Source organism: Pararge aegeria, chromosome 14, assembly GCF_905163445.1.
Source record: "Pararge aegeria chromosome 14, ilParAegt1.1, whole genome shotgun sequence".
Taxonomy (NCBI): Eukaryota; Metazoa; Arthropoda; class Insecta; order Lepidoptera; family Nymphalidae; genus Pararge; species Pararge aegeria.
The window spans coordinates 4,135,726-4,156,602 of NC_053193.1; the positions used below are offsets into that span (position 1 = coordinate 4,135,726).

Below are 20,877 nucleotides of genomic sequence, written 5' to 3' on the forward strand. Positions count from 1 at the left end.
TCTGGGTGTTCATATGTATATTCTAAGTATTTATGTATATTATTCATAATAATATTCATCAGTCATCTTAGTACCCATAACACAAGCTACGCTTACTTTGGGGCTAGATGGCGATGTGTGTATTGTCGTAGTAAATTTATTTATATATTTATTTATAACTTAATGATGTTCAGGTAAATGAAGAGCAACCCAATTTTTTGTCAATAATATAATTTCGTGTCAAATACTGTTTGATATCTTAAATTATAAACTTAGTAATAAATAAATAATATCCTATAACCGATTAGCTACTGTACCACATCGTAATATATCGTAGCGCTGAGATCTGTGCCATCCATTGTGACTGTCTGAAAATAAAGATTGATTCTATAACCATTTTACATTTCATTGTTTTAGAATGAAGGGAAGAAATTTTTAGTAAAAAATGGTGTTTATATTCTCTTTGTAGGGATAAAGATAATATAAACACAACTTTTTTAAACATCTAAATTATAAAAAAATCTATGATTCAGATGTTTATATTCTTTGAGTACGTGAACACCAATGTCGTGCCGCTAATCATAAGGTGTTCGACGAATCGAGTAGGGATTTGAGTTTATTATCCACCGAAAAACAAAGTTACTTCGCTTACATCATTTGGACAGCCGATTGGCGCAGTGGGCATCGACCCTGCTTTCTGAGTCCAAGGCCGTGGATTCGATTCCCACAATTGGAAAATGTTTGTGTGATGAACATGAAGGTTTTTCAGTGTCTGTATATTATCCATAAAAATATTCACCAGTCATCTTAGTACCCATAACACAAGCGACGCTTACTTTGGGACTAGATGGCGATGTGTGTATTGTCGTAGTATATTTATATTCATCTTACACTGCATCGTCACTCACCAGGTGAGACCAAAAAAGAGCCACACAATACCTAAGTGACATAGTCTGCTAGCGGAGGGACTAAGAAGAAGAAGAAGAAGAAGAAATGTTTTAATCCTTAAATTTTTTGTTTCGGCATAAGTATATGTATATGTAAGAAGCGGTGATAGCCTCGTAAGTGGAGCATCAACTTCACTTTCGGGGCACTCCAGCACTCATCTCTAACTTTTAAAAATTATGTGCATTTTAAGCAATTAAAATATCACTTGTTTGAGCGGTGAAGGAAAACATCGTGAGCGAACCTGTGTGCCTTAGAGTCTTCCGTAATGTTTTCAAAGGCGTGTGAGGTCCACCAATCCGCAATGGGCCAGCGTGGTGGACTACAGCCTTAACCCCTTCTCATTGTGGGAGGAGACCCGTGCCCTGTTGTTGATGATGACGATAAGTATATGTACAAAAAATAATTTTATTTGAGTTACCATTTTCACATCGTTATCTGTAAACTCCCTTACGAAGTAAGCAGTTTTACCATCTGGCATCTTAATCACTTGTTTTAACGTGTTCTCACCTTCCAGGCTGTACGTCATTTTTACCTAAAAAAAAGGAAATTATGTAAGTAACCTGTATCAATATATATTTTTTAACTTTTTATCGCACAACCAAAAAAACGGTTTACAAATGCGGACTTAATGATGAGGCATTTTCTACCAGGCAATCTTCGGACGTGCGGGAAAAACGATAAGAGGACATGTTAATTAGTCCAATTACCTTTTCGACTAAAAAGATAAAAGATAAAAGATACATTTCGGTGAGTGTGCTCAGGAGCTATTCGATTTGGTTAAACCATCTCCTTTCTACCATCGAACTGTGAGGTACCGAAAGAATCTGCACCGTTACGTTGTTGAAATACCATCAACACATACGAAGCGTTTTGCTTCTTCCTTTCTGATCCGCACCGCAAAGGCCTGGAATGCCCTCCCATCTTCCGTCTTCCCCGATACCTATAATTTGCGTGCCTTCAAATCAAGAGAGAATAGGCATCTTCTAGGCAAGCGCGCTTCATCTTAGGCTGCATCACTGTGATTGCAGTCAAGCACTTGTCTATATTTAAAAAAAAAAGCAGTGATAGTCTATTGAGTGTGACTTCGGCTTTCCTTTTCGGAGTAGGACTTAGTTCGTCGCAGCTCTAGATTTTCGGAGTATTGTGACTTTTGAAGCAATTAAATATCGCTTGCTTTGCCGATGAAGGCAACATCGTAAGGAAACTTACATGACTGAGAGTTCATTCGGGATGTCCACAAAGGTGAGGGACCAGTGTAACTTCTAACGCGTGTACATAAGTACACGCACGTTTTATTTTAGAACTTTTAAATGGTTACAATTTTGTCATACATGATTTTATCGAAACTTTGACACAGCGCGTGCAACGGAAGCTCTCAAAAGGAAATAAAACCTCCGATTTTGAAACATTCTTCATTAGTGCTATGCTCCTATATCATAGCGTGATGATAGTCTATACCTTACCTATAGCCTTCCTCGATAAATGGGCTATCCAACACTGAAAGATTTAATCAAATCGGAACAGTAGTTCCTGAGATCATCGCGTTCAAGTTGACAAACAAACAAACAAACTCTTCAGCTTCATATATTAGTTTAATCTTATTGAGGACATTTTCCAAAATAAAATGTACCTATAAGCCTTGTTTATTTGTTTAGTATATTCTTTTCCCCGAGGCCAAACTGAAGGGCAAGCCAGTATAAGATGATCCAGTATCGACGATAAAGTATATACTTGACACTATATATTGCGATATCCGAACATTGATATACAAAACTTCTAGAGGCCTTACGAATAAACGTGGAATAATTTAAAAGGTGATGTGACAAAATACTGCATAACTATTCCAACGTTACGACTCGTTTATTTGTAAGACCTACGAGTTCCAGGTGTAGTTGAGTTCAACGAACGCTGACGCTGAGAATGTTATATCAAACATTATCAAATAGGGATTGATTTTTTTTCCCTACAAGTTAGCCCTTGACTGTAATCTCACCTGGTGGTAAGCGATGATGCAGTCTAAGATGGTAGCGGGCTAACCTGTTAGGGAGTATAGTAGTCATACCCCTAATCGGTTTCTACGCGACATCGCACCGGAACACTAAATCGCTTAGCGGCACGTCTTTGTCTGTAGGAGGTTTAACCAGCCACGGCCAAAGCCTCTCACCAGACCGGACCAGAGAAAATTCAGAAATAATAAATTCCCTTTTTGCCCCTACCGGGAATCGAACCCTAGGACCTCCTAATTAAATTCACAGGGCTCACCGTTACGCCCGGAAGATCGTCAAAAATTACGTGGTTTATATTAAGAAAGCAGGTCCCCGCGACTTTTCTGCGTACAAGTTGTGATAACTAAGTATTCTTTTCTGTTCATAATATACGAAAGACCGACAGCGTCGCATCGACCGCTCATGTTTAGTTCATAAACTTCGCTTAGCGTTATTCTTGACATTTAACTTTTATACTCGGCCAAGCTGCTTCAATACTTCTACCTCATGAACTTCTTCTCATGCCCTAATTTATTTAAAATTGAAATTATCCATAATTCGTACTCAATAAAGAAAAACATGTCTAAAGGTTATGTATCAGTGTATTTTTTTATGAATGTATACGAGTTGTATAAATTTGCCATAATATTGAACATGTTATATATCCTTTTGACGCATCTTTACGCAAATATTATACGCGCGATTGCTTAACTGTACATATTTTATTAAAATGCGTTAATAATGTCATTTAAAAAGGCGCTAAATATTTATTTATATTTCGTTTTTCCTTCCTCTGCCGCCGATAAAAATATACCTAGAAAGTATTGGTAGACTCGCTGGCGCAGTGCGTTTACTCATCTCGCAACCTTCGTTCGCGGCTTCGATATCCACGTATGCCATTATAGTATCCATTGATGAAACTAGGAAGCGGCGGGGACAGTTTGCACCGAATGCTTTATACCCCCAGGGTATAAAGTGTTATATACCCTTTTGGTGTTAAGATCCGACAGCCAAAAAATACAAATGAAACGAAATCGACGTGATATGTACCTACTCGACGGCAATTAAATAAATATATTATGACAAACTCATCGCCACCTAGCCCCAAGGTAAGCGTAACTTGTGTTATGGGTACTACAAAAACTGAATTATAAAATAAGTTAACTAAAGATTTTAAACTAAGATTTTCGTGGTTAATTTCTTCTTAATTTAATCGTGGTCACGACAGGACAGGAGGACAGGACGATCGACCACGATCTATACAACTTCGTCGAAATATCGACAAATCCCAAAATATTATCGTGGTATATACCCGTTGAAGTATATTAAAGAAAATAAAGGTAAGCAAAAAAAACAACAATAATATAATTTAACGTCGTCATCAACCTATTACCGGCCCACCACAGAGCACGGGTCTTCTCTCAGAATGAGAAGGGTATAGGCCGTAGTCTACTACGCTGGCCATGTGCGGATTGGTGGACTTCAAACGCCGTTGAGAACATTATGGAGAACTCCCAGGCTTGCAGGTTTCCTCACGATGTTTTTCTTCACCGTTTAAAGCAAGTGATATTTAAACTGCTAAAATTAAAACGCACATAAATCCGCAAAATCAGTGGTGCGTGCTCGAACTCGATCTCCACGAAAGAAAAGCCGATTTATTTTAACAATTATTAATTAGCTGTTGCCCGCGACTTCGTCTGCGTTTGTTTTTGTTTTTCAAAAGACACCTGGCATTCACTAGGTGTAATTCTACTGAAATTTTTAAGTTGTGTATTCTTATATAAAAAAGTAAGTAAGTAATTATTTAAATCGGTTATCATTTGACGGCGTGATGGTGTAAAATTGTCAAACACTTTCGTCCCTTCTCCCAAAAGAACTGAGCTTAATTTCGGGATAAAAAGCATCCTATATTACTTCTGATACCTTCAGGAATATGTGTACAAAGTTTCATGAGGATCGGTTAATTAGTTCTTGCGTGAAAGCGTAACAAACAAACTTACATTCACATTTATAGTATTAGTAGGGATAGGGATAGGGATTATTTTAATTTAGTAAAAACGGAAGTACCCCTTGTACTTCCATTTTACTAAATTAAATTAATATCCTGTTCCTGAGGATGTCTTACGAGGCGATTAAGGAAAAATAATGTCAAATGGACAGCAGCGTCCTCTGTACTACTATTAACACCTGCCGTCTACCCAGCGTGGTGATAATGAGGCCTGTAGTCCAGCTGTGGAGTGTTATAGGCAGTGGCGTGCTCAGAGGATATGCACAGGGTATGCAGATGATATAAAATGAAGAAAATCTCCAGTAGGAGTTATGAATACATGAGAATAGGCTTTTTATAACTCTTACATTCTTTATTTTCTAGATTTTCTTCATTTTATATCATCTGCATACCCTGTGCATAAAAACCTAACCTAAAAAACCTTACCTAACCTAACCTCTATGCACGCCACTGGTTATAGGCTATTGATGACGGTCTTAACCAGAGAGGATACAAACAATGGGTACTCTACCTTATTTCCGTCCTTCTTTTCCATTTCCTGCTCTTCTCCCAGTTTGAAAATGTGAGACAATATTTTCTTCCCATCTATGTCCAGGTCCAGTTTTATTGTGTCACCGTCTACAGCTGTGTAGCATACCACTGGTGCTTTGACTTTAAGCATGCGGACTATGTGTTCATTTGCATCTACCAAAAGTGAAAAATTAAAGAAAACCCTTAAGGGAGACTAATAAAGAGTATGTTATTGGTAGGAATGAATGAATGAATTAATACACTTTTCTTGTACACCACATAAACATATAGAAAAATTATAAATAAAAAAGTAACAACAAGTATACAATTTGGCGGCCTTATCGCTACATAGCGATCTCTTCCAGGCAACCAAAGGCGTTAAACACAGCTCAAGAAGAGAGGTAGGTGGTGCATAATAAATAAACATATATAATATAATCATATAACAAACTTACAATATAATATATAGATACTGATATATGGAATATTATATATAGTATGTAGTCTATAACCGCCAAATAAGTTGAATATCTGTGGTTATTTTATCCTACTTATAATATATTTTTGAATGTTTGTATGACGTCCGTGGCGTAACGTGAGCTTTCCGGTTTAATAAGCGGAAGTCTCGGGTTTGATTCCTGGCAGGGACAATATGGGAATTTATAATTTGTGAATTTTCTCTGGTCTGGTGGCTACCCTACCGTCAAAGACGTGCCGGCAAGCGTTTATTCGATCCGGTACGATATCGCGTAGAAACCGATAAAGGGTATGAGTTAAATATAACTGCCGTACCCCTAACAAGAAATAATTATAAAATCTATATATATAATGAAGAAAATTAAAAAAAATTATAGCCCATTTTCGAATCCTATCATTATGAGAAGGAAATGTCCACTACTTTATTAAATTCTTTTTTTAAATTTAAGAAAAATCTCTATTATTCGAATTGAAATATTTTATTCGTTTTTATTTACTATTTACATTTATGTTTTTGTTTTTTTAATTACTGTCATAGACAACAACAATTTAAAAAGACACTAAATTTATTGAAACTTTTAATAGTAGGTACCTGTGCTCTATAGAATATACGCTTTAATAATATGATTCCTAATCGAAAGGTAAGGTAAAACACATTGATCACAGCGAGGTTACTATGCAAAATCACAAGGTTGCTTGAAGAATTTGGCTTTCCTTTAAGAAGCAGATAAAATAATCTTCAAATGTACATTGCTTATGTTGGAAAAGAGCAACTATTGAGTATCTTGTCGGCTTCTTCTCGGTAGACTCTGCCTTCCGGACCGGTGGTAGGGTCACTATAAACAGACAGACTTGTCGTTTCAGCACAGGGGTAAGGATACAAATTTATCTTACCCTACAGTTTTATCAACTCTCAGAGCACTGCCAACAAGTGGAAATAATACCCAAATAATATATGTGTAATAATAAAAAGGGGCAGTGGCGTGCACAGGGTTCTTGACCAGGGTATGCATTAAGAAGAATGATGGCCAAAAAAAAAGGAAAATCCGTCGCCGTTTTTGAGTTATACAATATTTTTTGGGTAGGCAGTGCTTTTTTGCGTATATGAAATGCACGCCACTGAACGGGGGTAAACTTCTCCTATTCCCTTTTCACGTGCTTTAGAAGAAGAAGAAGATGATCCCTTGTCAGGGGACATAATTTTATTCTCCCGCCTGTGTAAACTTGAGATAAGTAGTTGAATTTTAAATTTGAATTTAAATATATGCGATTCTAGAATTGTTCCTTATAAAACCTCTTCTTCTTCTTAGAGTGCCGTCTCCTTACGACTGTTGGCCGCTGCTCTAAATAATGATTTGGTGCTCTTTCCGAACCATTGTTGTAGATTTTTGAGCCATGACATTCTTCTCCGGCCAGGCCTTCTGCCTGCCACCTTGTATGATAAGCTGAAGAAGTTCATATTTTTTGGTATTATAAAACCTAAATGTACATAAATATATGTAGGTATTTATGAATTGAACATTCAGCTATACTACACTCACCTAAGTAGGTACTCGTAAGATAAGACGCGAATCAAGAGATATGAACAATTTTTTATATAACAAATATTTAACTTACAAAAAAACAACAACTTATCACTCACTGGTCGCAGCTAACAACTCGTCTATATTCTCACATCTCGTCCTTCGAAACCTTTTACCGGAAAACCACATTGTTTGTTATATTCGTTTTACCAATACTTTAATAATAGATAATAAAGAAAAATACAACGTAACAGAATTCACTGCGAAAGTTACAGAAATCTACGTGTATCTGTTTTTTTACGCTGTCATTCCGTTTGATAAGATTTTGCATATTGCTGCGTCATCCTCGTGACGATTTTATATATGAAATACAATATATTTGTATTTGTGTTCATAGCTATGTATTTTGTTTAAATTCAAACCGAATGGTTTCTTCAACCCTTACCCTGTCTGGCTCTCATATTTAGGGTTCCGTACGAAATGTAAACCTTTCAAATATGGCCCTATCACTAAGCAACCGCTCTGTCTGTCTGTCACTATATTTTTTAGGGGTCCGTAAACAAAGAACCTTTACAGTTTGGTTGTTTCCGTAGGCCTAGCTGTCCTAGGTCATAGCTTATAGACTCTATGTTACTAGATATGGCAACGACAAAAGGTCAAAGGTTAGGTTTGGACCTCAAAATTTTTAACTTAAATGCCTACACAAATTCTGTCGGTGTCGGTGTGGTTACCCATCCAGAAGACACTGGCGTTCCGTTGTCCAACCGGAGTATTCTATTTATAGGTATTGTATACAGTATACACCTAACGCCTATAAATTAAATATTGAAATAATTACTATGTCGTCATCAACTCGTTTAGGTCCACTACAGGCCAGGGTCTCGTCTCAGAATGAGGAGGGTTTAGGCCATACTGTACCACATTGGCCTAATGTGGATTGGTAACCTCCACACGCCTTTGGGAACATTATGGGAAACTCTCAGGCATGCAGGTTTCCTCACGATATTTCACCGTTAAAGCAAATGATATTTAAAACGCAAGCGTGCTGCACCAATGATGAGTAGGCTCGTGAGCAACACCAACACCCTCCTCAGTACACTGGCATGCAGGCTGGGCAGCTCTCTGGGGGTGCTGGGATGGTGTGCACACGCGCTATAGGGGGGGCTCAGTTAGACCATAAGGAATTTTGTGTATAGAATAAGGTCGTTTTTATTTGTTAAGTACTAACATAGGTTTAATTACATTGTATTACTACCACGATATGGACAAATGTCCGAAATAAAGATTAATATTATTATTATTAATTGTATAAAACGCACATAACTCCGAAAATTAGTGATGTATCAAACTCGGTCCCAGAAAAGGGAGGCTGAAGTCCGAACCACAAGGCTATCACCTTAATATCAATTATCAAGTAAATACAGGTAAATATACTTGAGTTTTCTTAGGGAAAATGATATCATTTACTTGCTAGAAATACCGTACCTACTTTGAGTAGGTACATTTAGAAATATTATATTATACCACTTATTTTATAAAATAAAGGTAACCTACGTTTTATATGCTTAAATGTGTCGGTTTTTTTAGTATGCATCTTTCTGAGTAACCATAGAAGATTAAAAAAGATAGTTTTTTTATAGGTTTTTTAGTTCAATTGCTAAACCGATACTTCATTTTATCATCACCATCCGTAAAGCACATTTTGCAGGATTTTGGAGCATAAACCCACCACGATGCTTAAAAGTTCATATAATACATTAGTATCCATGAAAACTATGTAGAAAATGCTCCAGTTACATTAAAAATACCGTTATCGCTGTAGGTTTTCCCGTGGTTGTATTTGAAGAGCTCCCTCGACTTTTCCAGGATCCTTCCAATGGATCTTCACCAAATTAAAATGGGACTATTTCTGAAGTATGACATAAAAAATTATCATGAAAAATCCTTCCTTTTTCAAAGTAAATTATAATAATAATAAGCCTAGAACATAAGGGAAAATGATACATAACCACTACAGATGAATACTAATAAGAAATAAGTAGATAATAAAACTAAAAAATAAACTAAGGTGGCATAGAGTGCTTTCTCGTTTGAAGATAGTGACTTCGCACGTCTAACTTGAGAGTTCCACAAACAAACAGCTTCGATTGAAAAGGTCTTAGAATAGAAGGAAGTACTTTTCAAAATTTAACTTTCTTCGGAAAGTAGAGAGCGATAGTGAGAATCACCGAGAGGAGAAACTCAACCCGTTCTTTCAGATAGTTGATTTAACACAATAAAAGGGAGAAAGAATATGAGTATTCCAGCTGATGTTCTCCCGGACTACAATGTGCACGTACATTAATGATCGATTGCTTTAATAGTTACATGTATAGAAGGTTTATAAGGGAAGACATTAAACGAAACATTTTTTTTATTACATTAAATGAAATTTATCCAAACAGGAGGGGCAGACCATATCCTCAATATAAACTTTGGGTACCAGCAAAAAGGTTGGCTGTCTTCTAAAACAATTCATTTTGTATGGCTATTACTTTGTACAATACTCTTCCGGACTGTCACAAAAATTCACCACAAGTAAAATTCTATAAAAATAAACTAATATAGTATAAAAGAATACCTTAGTGACAGTAATATAGCTATTTAGTTAACTTTTGTAACCGTACCATTTGTAAGTTGTAACATTTGTAATTGTAATTTATATTTATCAAGTTTAACTCCCACAATTAAGCTGTAGACATAACAAACTGATAAGATTGTAGGTTAGTAATGATAACAGATGACGAAGCGGTGATAGCGCATTGGGTATTAGCTCGACTTCACTTTCCAGGGGCCAAGTTCGAATCCCAGCTCGCAACTTACTTTTCACAGTTATGCGCAATTTAAGTTATTAAAATATCACTTGCTTAAACGGTGAAGGAAAACATTGTATGGAAACCTGCGTGCCTTAGAGTTCTTCATAGTGTTCTTTAAGGTGTGTGGAGTCAACCAATCCGCAATGGGCCAGCGTGGTGGACTACGGCCCTAACCCTTTCTCACTGGGGGAAGATACCCGTCTTCTATAGTGGGTCAGTAATGGGTAGATTTGATGTGAATGGTAATAGGTAAAATTGTGTTCTATTACGTAACCAACTTCTGTAAGATTTTATCTGCTTGGAGAGGACACCCGAGTCCTTTACAGCTAGCTTGGGTAGGAGACATTTTCCACACGGAAAGACAGTAAAATATTTCTTCGATTTTTTTATTAACTCTCCGAGCACTTGGAGAACCGAGATAAATAATTAACGTGTAATAAATAAACGGGAGAAACTTCTCCCATTCTTTGTTACCGTGCTTTGGCAGGTGGACACTTCAATCTTTTCCCTTGTCAATAGATGTAATCTGGGGATATAATTTCCGTCTCTTTCCCGTATGCCTAGCCGAACTGCGCGGCTAGCATGGGCAGGAGACAATTATGTCCCCAGGGAAAGGATATAAATTTATCTTCTCCCACAGCTTTATCAACTCTCAGAGCACTGGCGCACAAGTGGAAATAATATCCGAATAATATATGTGTATTAATAAAAGGGGGTAAACTTCTCCTATTCCATGTTCCAGTGATTTAGCAGGTGAACACGTTAATTATATCCCTTGCCAAGGGATATAATCGGGGGATATAATTTTTATCTCCCGCCCGTGCTAGCCCTGCTGGGAAAGGATGAAAATGTATCTTCTCCTACAGCTTAATTAACTCTCAGAGCACTGGCGCACAAGTCGAAATAATATCCAAATATTCTATGTGTAATAATAAACGGTGGTAAAGTGCAGGTGGACATGTTAATTATATAATCGGGAGACATAATTTTTGTCTCCCGATAAGTGCCCTGCCGTAGTGGGTAGAATAGTGTCTGGTTGGTGTAGTTGCAGGTAATTATCACGGGCTCCTAGGCTTAACTCCTTAGTCGAGCCAAAAAATTACGAACTAAGCAGATAAGGTAATAATTAAATGGTAATGCAATAATTAATCCCTATCCCTACCCTACTAATATTATAAATGTCAATGTAAGTTTGTTTGTTACGCTTTCACGCAAAAACTACTTAACCGATCCTCATGAAACTTTGCACACATATTCTTGGAAGTGTTAGAAGTAATATAGGATACTTTTTATCCCGACCTTAAGCTCGGTTCCTTTGGGAGAGGGGATGACAGTGTTTGACGATTTTACACCATAACTCCGACAAATTATAACCGATTTAAATAATTATTTTTGTACTATAGAGGTTATAATATGTGTTCAATTTTGCCCAAAGTTTGTGTGGATCTGAATGTGGTTGGAGATAGAGGACAGAAATCATCAGCGGACAACAGCAAACCCCTCATTTAAGGCTTAGCGATACTGAATACTTTAATTTTTTTTAGAACTACAGCTAACTACAGCTAAATCAAACGCAGACGAAGTCGCAAGCAACAGTTATTTCTATATTTTCACAGATTACAAAGTAGGTTGTTGGAAACAATTAGAGTCGATAGAGCTATTAAATGATTATCATTTTTTTCAATCTTTCGTACGTTCTCAGGGTTTAAGATCGTTTAAATATAATTGTACGGGCTAATTATTTTACACCAACTTTCCTTATAAAGTGGTATTACTTAAAACCCTGATTAAAAGCTGAAACTCATTGAAATTCTTTAATATTTCACAATTCGTAAATCTAATTACGACGACGACAAGGGATATAACGGTAGCATGCAGAAAAGTCTATAAATTACATACGTCTAGCAGTGGGCGTCGATGAGAGATAATGACGAGACCTAAGTAGTGATATTAATCGGGGTCGGTGCAAAGTTGAATCTCTAATTTGGTCACCACCAAACCGGACCCCATTACAGGCCCACTACAGAGCACGGGTCTCCTCCCACAATGAGACTCCCCGACGTTGGCCCAGTGCGGATTGGTGGACTCCACATACCTTTTAGAACATTATGTAGAACTCTCAGGCATGCAGGTTTCCTCACGATGTTTTCCTTCACCTTCGAAGCAAGTGATATTTTTTAATTACTTAAAACGCACATAACTTAGAAAAGATAGAGGTGCTTGGATTCGAACTCGGCCCGCCGAAAGTGAAATCGAGCGACCCACTGCGCTATCACCATCTCATTCATCCTCAGCCAATTACGTTGACTGCCGATTGGCGCAGTGGGCAGCGACACTGCTTTCTAAGTCCTAGGCTGTGAATTCGATTCCCACAACCGGAAATTGTTTTTGTGATGAACATAAATGTTTTTCAGAGTCTGGGTGTTTATCTATACATATATTATTAGTATTTATGTGTATTATATTCATAAAAATATTCAACAGCTACCTTAGTACCCATAACACAAGCTACGCTTACTTTGGGGCTAGGTGGCTATGTGTGTATTGTCGTAGTATATTTATTTATTTATTTATTATATACGCAAATGAAGCTGAGTGCAGAATTAGTATTCTAATAACGACAATACTGTAACACAACACCTTTGTTCAGCTATCAGACGAATGTCAGGGACAATCAAAGAAATAGATGGCATCGGAATACAACCGGAACAGTTTTTGTGATGTAATCAAGAGCGGTTGTGTGTTATATCAGTATTGGCTTGTATTGCATGGCTACATTTTAACACTAATTTATGTATTCTCAACAGTCAAAATGAATAACGTCTTTAGTATTTAGACGGCCGACTGGCGCAGTGGGCAGCGACCCTGCTTTCTGCGTCATAGGCTGTGAGACACAATGTAGACATGCAAAGGCGGCCTTATTGCGGCAAGCAATCTCTTACAGGCAACCTTTGTAGATAGGAATTACAGCAAGAAAACGAGATAGTGCCAAGAGTTCTATTACTCTTCAGTCTCGTTCATTACTCGTCAGTGTACATAGCTCTTGCGTTCCGGTACGATTATATACCACATAAACGTATATAAATTAAAATAATGCCAATACACATTTGAAAATTTAATGTATGTTCACAAAAATGTATCAAAATTTAAAAGAAAATGTGTCTGCAATAATTTGAACGTTAGAAGCAAAAATAAACTTGCAGTGACACTAGACTACACAAAATAAGCAATTCATTCAAAGGAAATTGTATACAATTATACAATAAATTACCGGTTGATATCTTGGGGATGTCACTAAAAAAGTTCAAAGTTTATATTAAGCGAAAGCTTATAGATAAGTCCTATTATAGTAAGAAAGATTACGTAAACGATAAAAAAAGCTTGGGTGTGAACAATTGCTCTAACCAGGTTGCTTCTTAAATATTTTCTAATGACAATGTGAGATGGTGATAACAAAAAGAACACCCGGCTAAATTTGTTTTGGGATTCTTCTTAGACCAGGGCGCGATTGGGGCCCTCGTAGCTTCAGTTTTAAGTTTACGATTGTAGTTATCGCCATCACTACTCACTGGTATGTACACATTTTGTATATAATAATGCATCAAAAGTGCCATCTATGTGCCTATTTGAATAAAGAAATATTTGACTTTGACTTTTGAAACTGATTAGGCGGATGGTTTTTATAAAACTGCCGTATACCTTACAGGCTAAGAGTTGCTCGCTGCGATCGTAGACTGCATTATATTTTTTTTATAACTAATAATGGATGGATAAAGCAGACAGCCCACCTGATGGTAAGTAGAAAACCATGGCCTCTAAACTTTGCAAAACTTCCCAGGGCATGCAGGTTACACAACCAGCAAAGTGTTGCCGTGTGTCCATTAACCCGATGCGTAGATATGAAGCCTCATGTCACTGTAATTATAGCGGTAACCACACCCTTCATACCGGAAGCAACAATTATTCTGCCGCTAAGCAGCATTGCGACAATGCCGCTTAGTGGCAGAAATAAGCATAGTGATAGTACTTCCCCTTACCATAGTTAGTAGTCTATTACCATTTTTAGTCTGAATCTTCGGTACTTTAACATGCCTATTCCCTTCTGTTTTGTTTGGGGTGTGTCAATTTTGTATATATTAATGTATCTATTTATATATTATATATGTATATAGGTATGTATGCAAATATATATGTTTATTTATATATACCGCCTACCTCTCTTCTAGAGCTGTGTTTAACGCCTTTGGTTGCCTGGAAGAGTAGCGATAAGGCCGAAAAACTATACTTTTCGTTAAAATTGTATTTATAATTTTACTATATGTTTATGGGGTGTACAATAAACGTGTATTCATTCATTCATTCCCCGGACGAGCTCTGTGTCAAAAAGCTCTACTACTACCAAATAGGAACCTCACCTGCATTGACTGGTCTAACTCGTTGTAGTGTAAAAAAAAACTCGACTTCAACCAACGTTTAGTATTTCAGATACATTTATTTACATAGATATCACCACCTGCAGTCTAACATCGACCTGGGCGTTAGACTGACCTTATTTATTCCCATCAGTTGGGTTTTGCCTCTCTCTTATGAGAGTAAACCTGCACTCAGCAGTGGGACATTATCTAGATAATATTTCTAGATGTTATGTATCTTTTATAAGTACTAACGGTTAGCGAGGCTATATGGAGCTCAAATACCCGGATGAACATTGATCTGTTCGGTTCAACGCACAACGTTGCGTTCCTATTTTGTGTTCATTAAAAATAATATTGTTCAAATTACAAACATAATACGACAGGAGAGTAATAATATTAGCGAAGAAATGGAGAAAATAATTTATGGAGCACATGATAATACATAAAACACATATTTTAACGGGCACATATTTTATCCTTTTTCCTACGGATTGTCAGACAGGATATTTATAACAACCAAGAAGAAAACGAGGAAATGAAATTCACGAAAGGATAGGTACTTATTACATAAAATTATTACAATAATACAATTAATCAATTAAAATTAAATTTAGATAATATTTAGATTCAAAAATCAAATTCAAATTCAAAATTCATTTATTTCAAGTAGGCCTAGTTTATAAGCACTCTTGAAACGTACAGTCAATCAAATTCATGAAAGTATGTCTTCGGAGCGAGAAATAGGAGCTTTTGGTGTCTATTCCATACCTAATGAGTAATGTTTTGAACTCTATAAATGTATAATACCCTTTTAATATTGCCACCTTAAGGTACTGGTACAAAAAGATTCTGGTATACATAAAACGGGTACCAACTTCAATTTTAAACAGAAGTAACTAAACAACCATGTTTCGTTTAAGAGTAAATTACACACATCATAATATTCTTCAAAGCCCACTATTCCGCATAGAAGCAGCGTGGTGGGTCGATGCTTCGATCGAAACAAGGTAAAAAGGTTTTAAAGCATTGGATTGGAAAGTGTAATGTTTTAAATGGTTTAGAAGGGCATAAATAAAAGATGCAAAAATTAAAAAGCTAATAATCATTTATATTACGTATGATAAAAATGCAAAAAAAGTGTCTACAATACATCAAGTCAACTGGAATGACATGAAAGCATTGACAGTCAAGTGCTTGGGGCTCCAATAACGAGTGCACGGTGAGCGCTTGGCCTTGCGACCACCACCGTTCAGGGCGGGGGCGCCTATGTCAGCGGCCGGTTACAGCGGCACCGCCACTCGTACTGCGGTGATCGACCGACCAACGCGCTTTTGAAAATCGAATCGGAGATGACAGTTTGATTCTTTTAATTTTTTTTTAAATAATGTGGCTTTGGGTTCTTTGCGTGGCTGCGGCCGCGGTGTTTTCGGCGGAGGGCGCAGGCGCCGGCGCCGCCCGCCTTATCTGTTATGTGGAAAACGCGCGCGCTTCTGACTTTACTGAGTGCACGCACCTCGTGTACGCGGGCGACGCGAGAGGAGAAAAACTCGACGTTTTGCTAAAGGACTATAGGAAAAACAATCCACGGCTCAAGATTGTGTTGCGGGTTTCGGAGGTTGATAAGGTTTGTGCTTTTTATTGCTTTTTTAGTTTCTGGCAGATAAATTTTTCTTAATCTCGAATTTGTTATGTTATACTGATCGATCCGATTGATAAATTTCACTTGATCTTATTTATCTAAGTTAGGTACTTATGTTATAAAACACAAAACTTTTATGTTTTCTGCCCGTTAAATTAGATATTATCATCAGCTTCATCAGCTATTAAATCAGATATTATCTCTAATATCTAGTGGAAGATTGTTGTGGTTTACGATAGTTTCAGCCGCCAAATTTTACTTTAAAAAAAATGTCTATTAAAAAAAACTGCATCTGATAGCTCGTGCATTGAGTAAAAGTCGGCGATATTTTTCAGATGTTGATAAGGAGAGATATGCTATTCTTAAATAATTGGCTGATTTGCTGACCAATGGACTTTATTTCATCTTAGATTGGCTCTAATATTATAAAACTCAAGATGTTAAGCTCCATTTGATTAAAAAAAAATATAATAGGTCTGAAAAAACTATATACCATGCATTATTGTATATATGCCTTTATATACAAATACATATACATAGGAAATTGCACGTCCCCAGTCTAAGGTAATACGTCACTAGCATCTCGCGTGTCGGTGACGTGAAACTCTCAACGCGGCTAAATAAGTTTTCGACTTAAAAGTAACCGTTTTATAGCCCATTTACTCGACGACATTTTAAAATAATTACATTATAAATAAAATTTTATCTTTTTTTCTGCTCATTGACAAACACATTTACACATACGTCCAATGAGCACAAGTAATCGCCAAAGCAGCAGTAGGTACAGGTCGTTTCCAGTTCCTAATTTCTTATCAAATGTTAAAAAAAAAAAACCCATTGCTTACATTTACTTTACTTAATAAATTGACTTATTCTAACCTTTTGATAAGTTAAATTTTAACTTTAATGTAATTAAACTAACTAATTAAATTAAACTTTGTAACTATTCAAATTTGAGACGTTCAATATTAAAATTAATGGTAGAACGTACCAGGCTCTTTTTTATGCAACTAGATCGGTATGTACCTAATATTTCATTTAATTGGCACATCGAAAATTTAAGTATGGATTGCATTATTTTTATGGGCCTTTAATTAAAAAAAATTTAAATCAAAAATTTAAAAACAAAACCTCTAGAAGCTCAATGATAATAACTTTAGTCCACCTATGCTTAGCTAAAAAAAAAGTTGAGATACAGAACATGAGAAATGAAAATAATAATACTTATTAAAGATCAAAATAATCAGATTGGAAGCGGATTTCTTTGTTGAAAATGGCAACAAAAGTGATGTCATAAGCTGTTACTATAATTTATGTACCTACTAGTTTAATGACAGGGGCGTAAAATATGTAATCTGTGGACATCTACATTGTTAAAGCATGCAGATTGGATTACTCATTGACGCTGGGCGACTTCTTATATTTTACTTTCCATGAAAATATAGATCACGATGATTTCCCATCGTTTACTCTTTTCTTGACATCTTATTTTAAATACATATTTACATAATCATACACGCGTCACGTTTTTGTTAGTAGGGTAAATAGCCACAGCCGAAGGTTCAAACGATATAATTAAGAAATAATAAATTACAATAAATACACGCAGCTAGAGATGGAACCCGGGGCCTAACTTATAGGCGTATCGCAAACGTGCATGTTATCAAAATATATATCTATCATTTATTCTTTTTCATTTTTTTTTAAATTCTTAACAATGCTTAAAAATAGGATGTTATCAAAATATTATTATTAGAAATTAAAAATACACATATATATATACATATATATTGTCAATAGTAATGACTGTGAGCGGGCAGCCTAAGACCACAGAGCTCACTGCTGCGTCAGGGCAGTCGAATTTTCTGTTTATTAGATGTTTTGAATATATTTTTTTTATTGATTTGTACACTTCATTTATACATCACTACAAAATAGGGAAATAAAGTAAGAATACAGAGAAACAAAAAGATTGGAGTAAAATACAAAAGGCGGCCTTATCGCTTAGTAGCGATCTTGGCAAGGCAACCTTAACAGGAAGAGTTAAACTTTTTTATAAACTAGGGTATAAATTGCTCTGATTTCATAGCTCAATTTTAATTGGACTGTGAGATGGTCATAACAAAAAAAACTAGCTAAGTTTTTTGTGGGCTTCTCTTAGAGGGCGCGTTTGGAACCCTCCTCGATTTAGAACCTCCCTCCTCCCTCACCTCCCAATAATGGTAATAATATACGTATGAACACTTCATAAGTGCCTGTGATAGGACATGAATAAAATCTTTTTGAGTATGAAGTATTATAAATTTACATTCAAATAACTACATACGTTTTGTATTCCGAGAAGCCTACTTTAAAGGCTATTTTGAAACTGTCTGTATGTTGTGATGGAGCGTATCACTCGATCCTAGTAAAGAAAGTTTTGGGCGAACCAGTGCTAATTGCTCTCATTGTAAGTCCGTTGTCCGTTTACATACTAATCACTGACCCGCCTCTTACAAAACTTACCTCATCGCTCGCGTAACAAATGTTTTAAAATACTTCGAATGTACTGACTGGGTGTCTTTGTTACCAATTAACATAACAAATGTCTTACTGGAATACGTACATTTAGGTAAGTATACACATATACTATTTTCTCCATATACATTAGCCCTGATAAGTTTCCCGTATAAATGCACCGCGTCGCGACACCCGCGTTGCGACACCTGCGTCGCGACATCCGCGTTGTGACACCCGCGTGCGCTGTTGCTTCTTTTACTAAATAACTATTACGAATATAATTAAAAAAAAAGTATTTTACAGAATATTTCTAAGCATGAAAATTTGTTCTTTTGTTTGTTTGTTTTAAAGTGTTAATCTCTTGAGCTACCAATCTGTCTAGATTTAAAATCTTTTAAGCATTTAATAATCCAAGTATTGAGGAAGGCTTAATTAAATCTTTTTTAACTTAAAATTTTCACCCCTAAGGGGTTAAATAACGGAATGAATATATTGGTATATAGGTTGACAACTATTCTATTAGCTATTAATTTGTCTTACTGACTGAATATAGGTTTCACGATTTATACACCTAAGTATACATTTCTCTAATATCAACTGTAAATAAAAAAGAAATACGTGCAATAAATAATCAGATAAATTATTTTAACGTCAGAAAATATGACGACATTCTTTCTTTACATTTCTTTACATTCGTAATAGTAACATTTAAAATGTTTTAAAAGTATGTATCCATGCATTCAAATTGCGTTAATTACCGGTTTTTAATTCGCGATGACAATATTTTTCTTAATTAACAAAGACCATGAGTCAGAAGGTGCTTGCGATATTTTTTACCGGTGTCGATAACAAGTCAAGATGCACGACGCTAAGGCAATGTTGGTTTGTTTCATCTGGCCACGGCCGAAGCCACCATGTCGTAGCTAACTTTTCTTCATTTTATAAGACTCTTAAAAACTTACTTTACCTTTATTGCAAAATAATAACTGTTATTTTAAGAGAACTAGCCAGACATGTTGTCGTTCTACAATGTAAATAGGGCTATCACAAAACTTTCCCAAAAAATGCTTTGTTTGACGTGAAAATTATTTATACCTGGTTGTAAATAAATATAAATATAAATAAATTTATTATAATACGACAATCAAACTTCTCAAAATACAATTCACTGATTTAGAGGGTGCAAATCATAATACTAATATGTAGTGATTTCATCTTTATAAAGAAAAATGATTTACATTAAGTTTGTTTGCTGTTTTCCCGGTATATAGTTTAAATTAATCATTTCAAAGTCTCCTATGTGCCTACGAAAGCCCTACCTAAATAAATTCAGGACGTCCTGATTTGATTTGGAGTGAAGAGCAAAAAAATATTAGATAATGCGTGATTTTGCAATGCATAATAAGATCATCATTATAGGAGGTGGTTATTTTAAATCATATAGCTACTTATTTAAATTTATAATTATTTGAGTATACATTTATTATAAAACTTTTTCATATAATTCATTTATTTGTATAAATTTGGCAACCCCTTAGGCGCAGCGGTGAACGTTGTGGTTTTAAGTGAGTGGTCCTAGGTTAGATTCCCGGGAGGTGTTGGGAATTTATTATTTCAGAATTTTTTCTCTGTGGGTAATCTTCGGCTGTGGCAATTTATCACCATATTGATGAAGAGGTGCTGCCAAACTATTGACCATTCCGGTAAGATGTCGCGTAGAAACTCTTTTAAGGATATGGGTTTTAATTTTACTGCCATATCCCTCAACAGGTTAGTCCGTTACTATCTTTAACTGCATCATCACTTACTACCAGGTGGCATTGAAGTCAATGGCTGCTTGTAAAGATATTACCACCCGCACCCTTAAATTTCATCGGCTTGTATTATGATATTCAATCTAACCACTCTTAGTTTCTCCAACGTGACAACCCTAATTAAGAATGACGTCACACAGCCGTTGACTGCATTCTCATGTGCACCGGCCTCGCACGAAGCGCCGGGAAACAGGTGTTGTATCACGCAAAATAAACATTGTATCG

At 36.1% G+C, this 20,877-nt stretch overlaps 1 protein-coding gene across 1 annotated transcript; it reads right to left on the reverse strand.

Annotated features, from left to right (window-relative positions):
* Positions 1-202: 202 nt before the first annotated feature.
* LOC120629522 (fatty acid-binding protein-like) lies at positions 203-7,698 on the reverse strand. Its single transcript, XM_039898470.1, has 4 exons — positions 7,550-7,698; positions 5,432-5,604; positions 1,346-1,459; positions 203-347 (listed from the first exon to the last, which is right to left on the reverse strand). The coding sequence occupies exons 1-4, from the start codon at positions 7,617-7,619 to the stop codon at positions 288-290; spliced, it is 417 nt and encodes a 138-aa protein (XP_039754404.1). The 5' UTR covers positions 7,620-7,698; the 3' UTR covers positions 203-287.
* Positions 7,699-20,877: the final 13,179 nt, after the last annotated feature.

What these genes read in the sequence shown, in the direction of transcription:
- LOC120629522 (XM_039898470.1), bottom strand. Translation starts at nt 7,619, where the DNA reads ATGTGGTTTTCCGGTAAAAGGTTTCGAAGGACGAGATGTGAGAATATA. An exon ending in CGAGTTGTTAGCTGCGACCA is followed by an intron (nt 5,605 to 7,549) that starts GTGAGTGATAAG and finishes CACTTTTGGTAG; the next exon opens with ATGCAAATGAACACATAGTC. An exon ending in CAGATAACGATGTGAAAATG is followed by an intron (nt 348 to 1,345) that starts GTAACTCAAATA and finishes CTTTATTTTCAG; the next exon opens with ACAGTCACAATGGATGGCAC.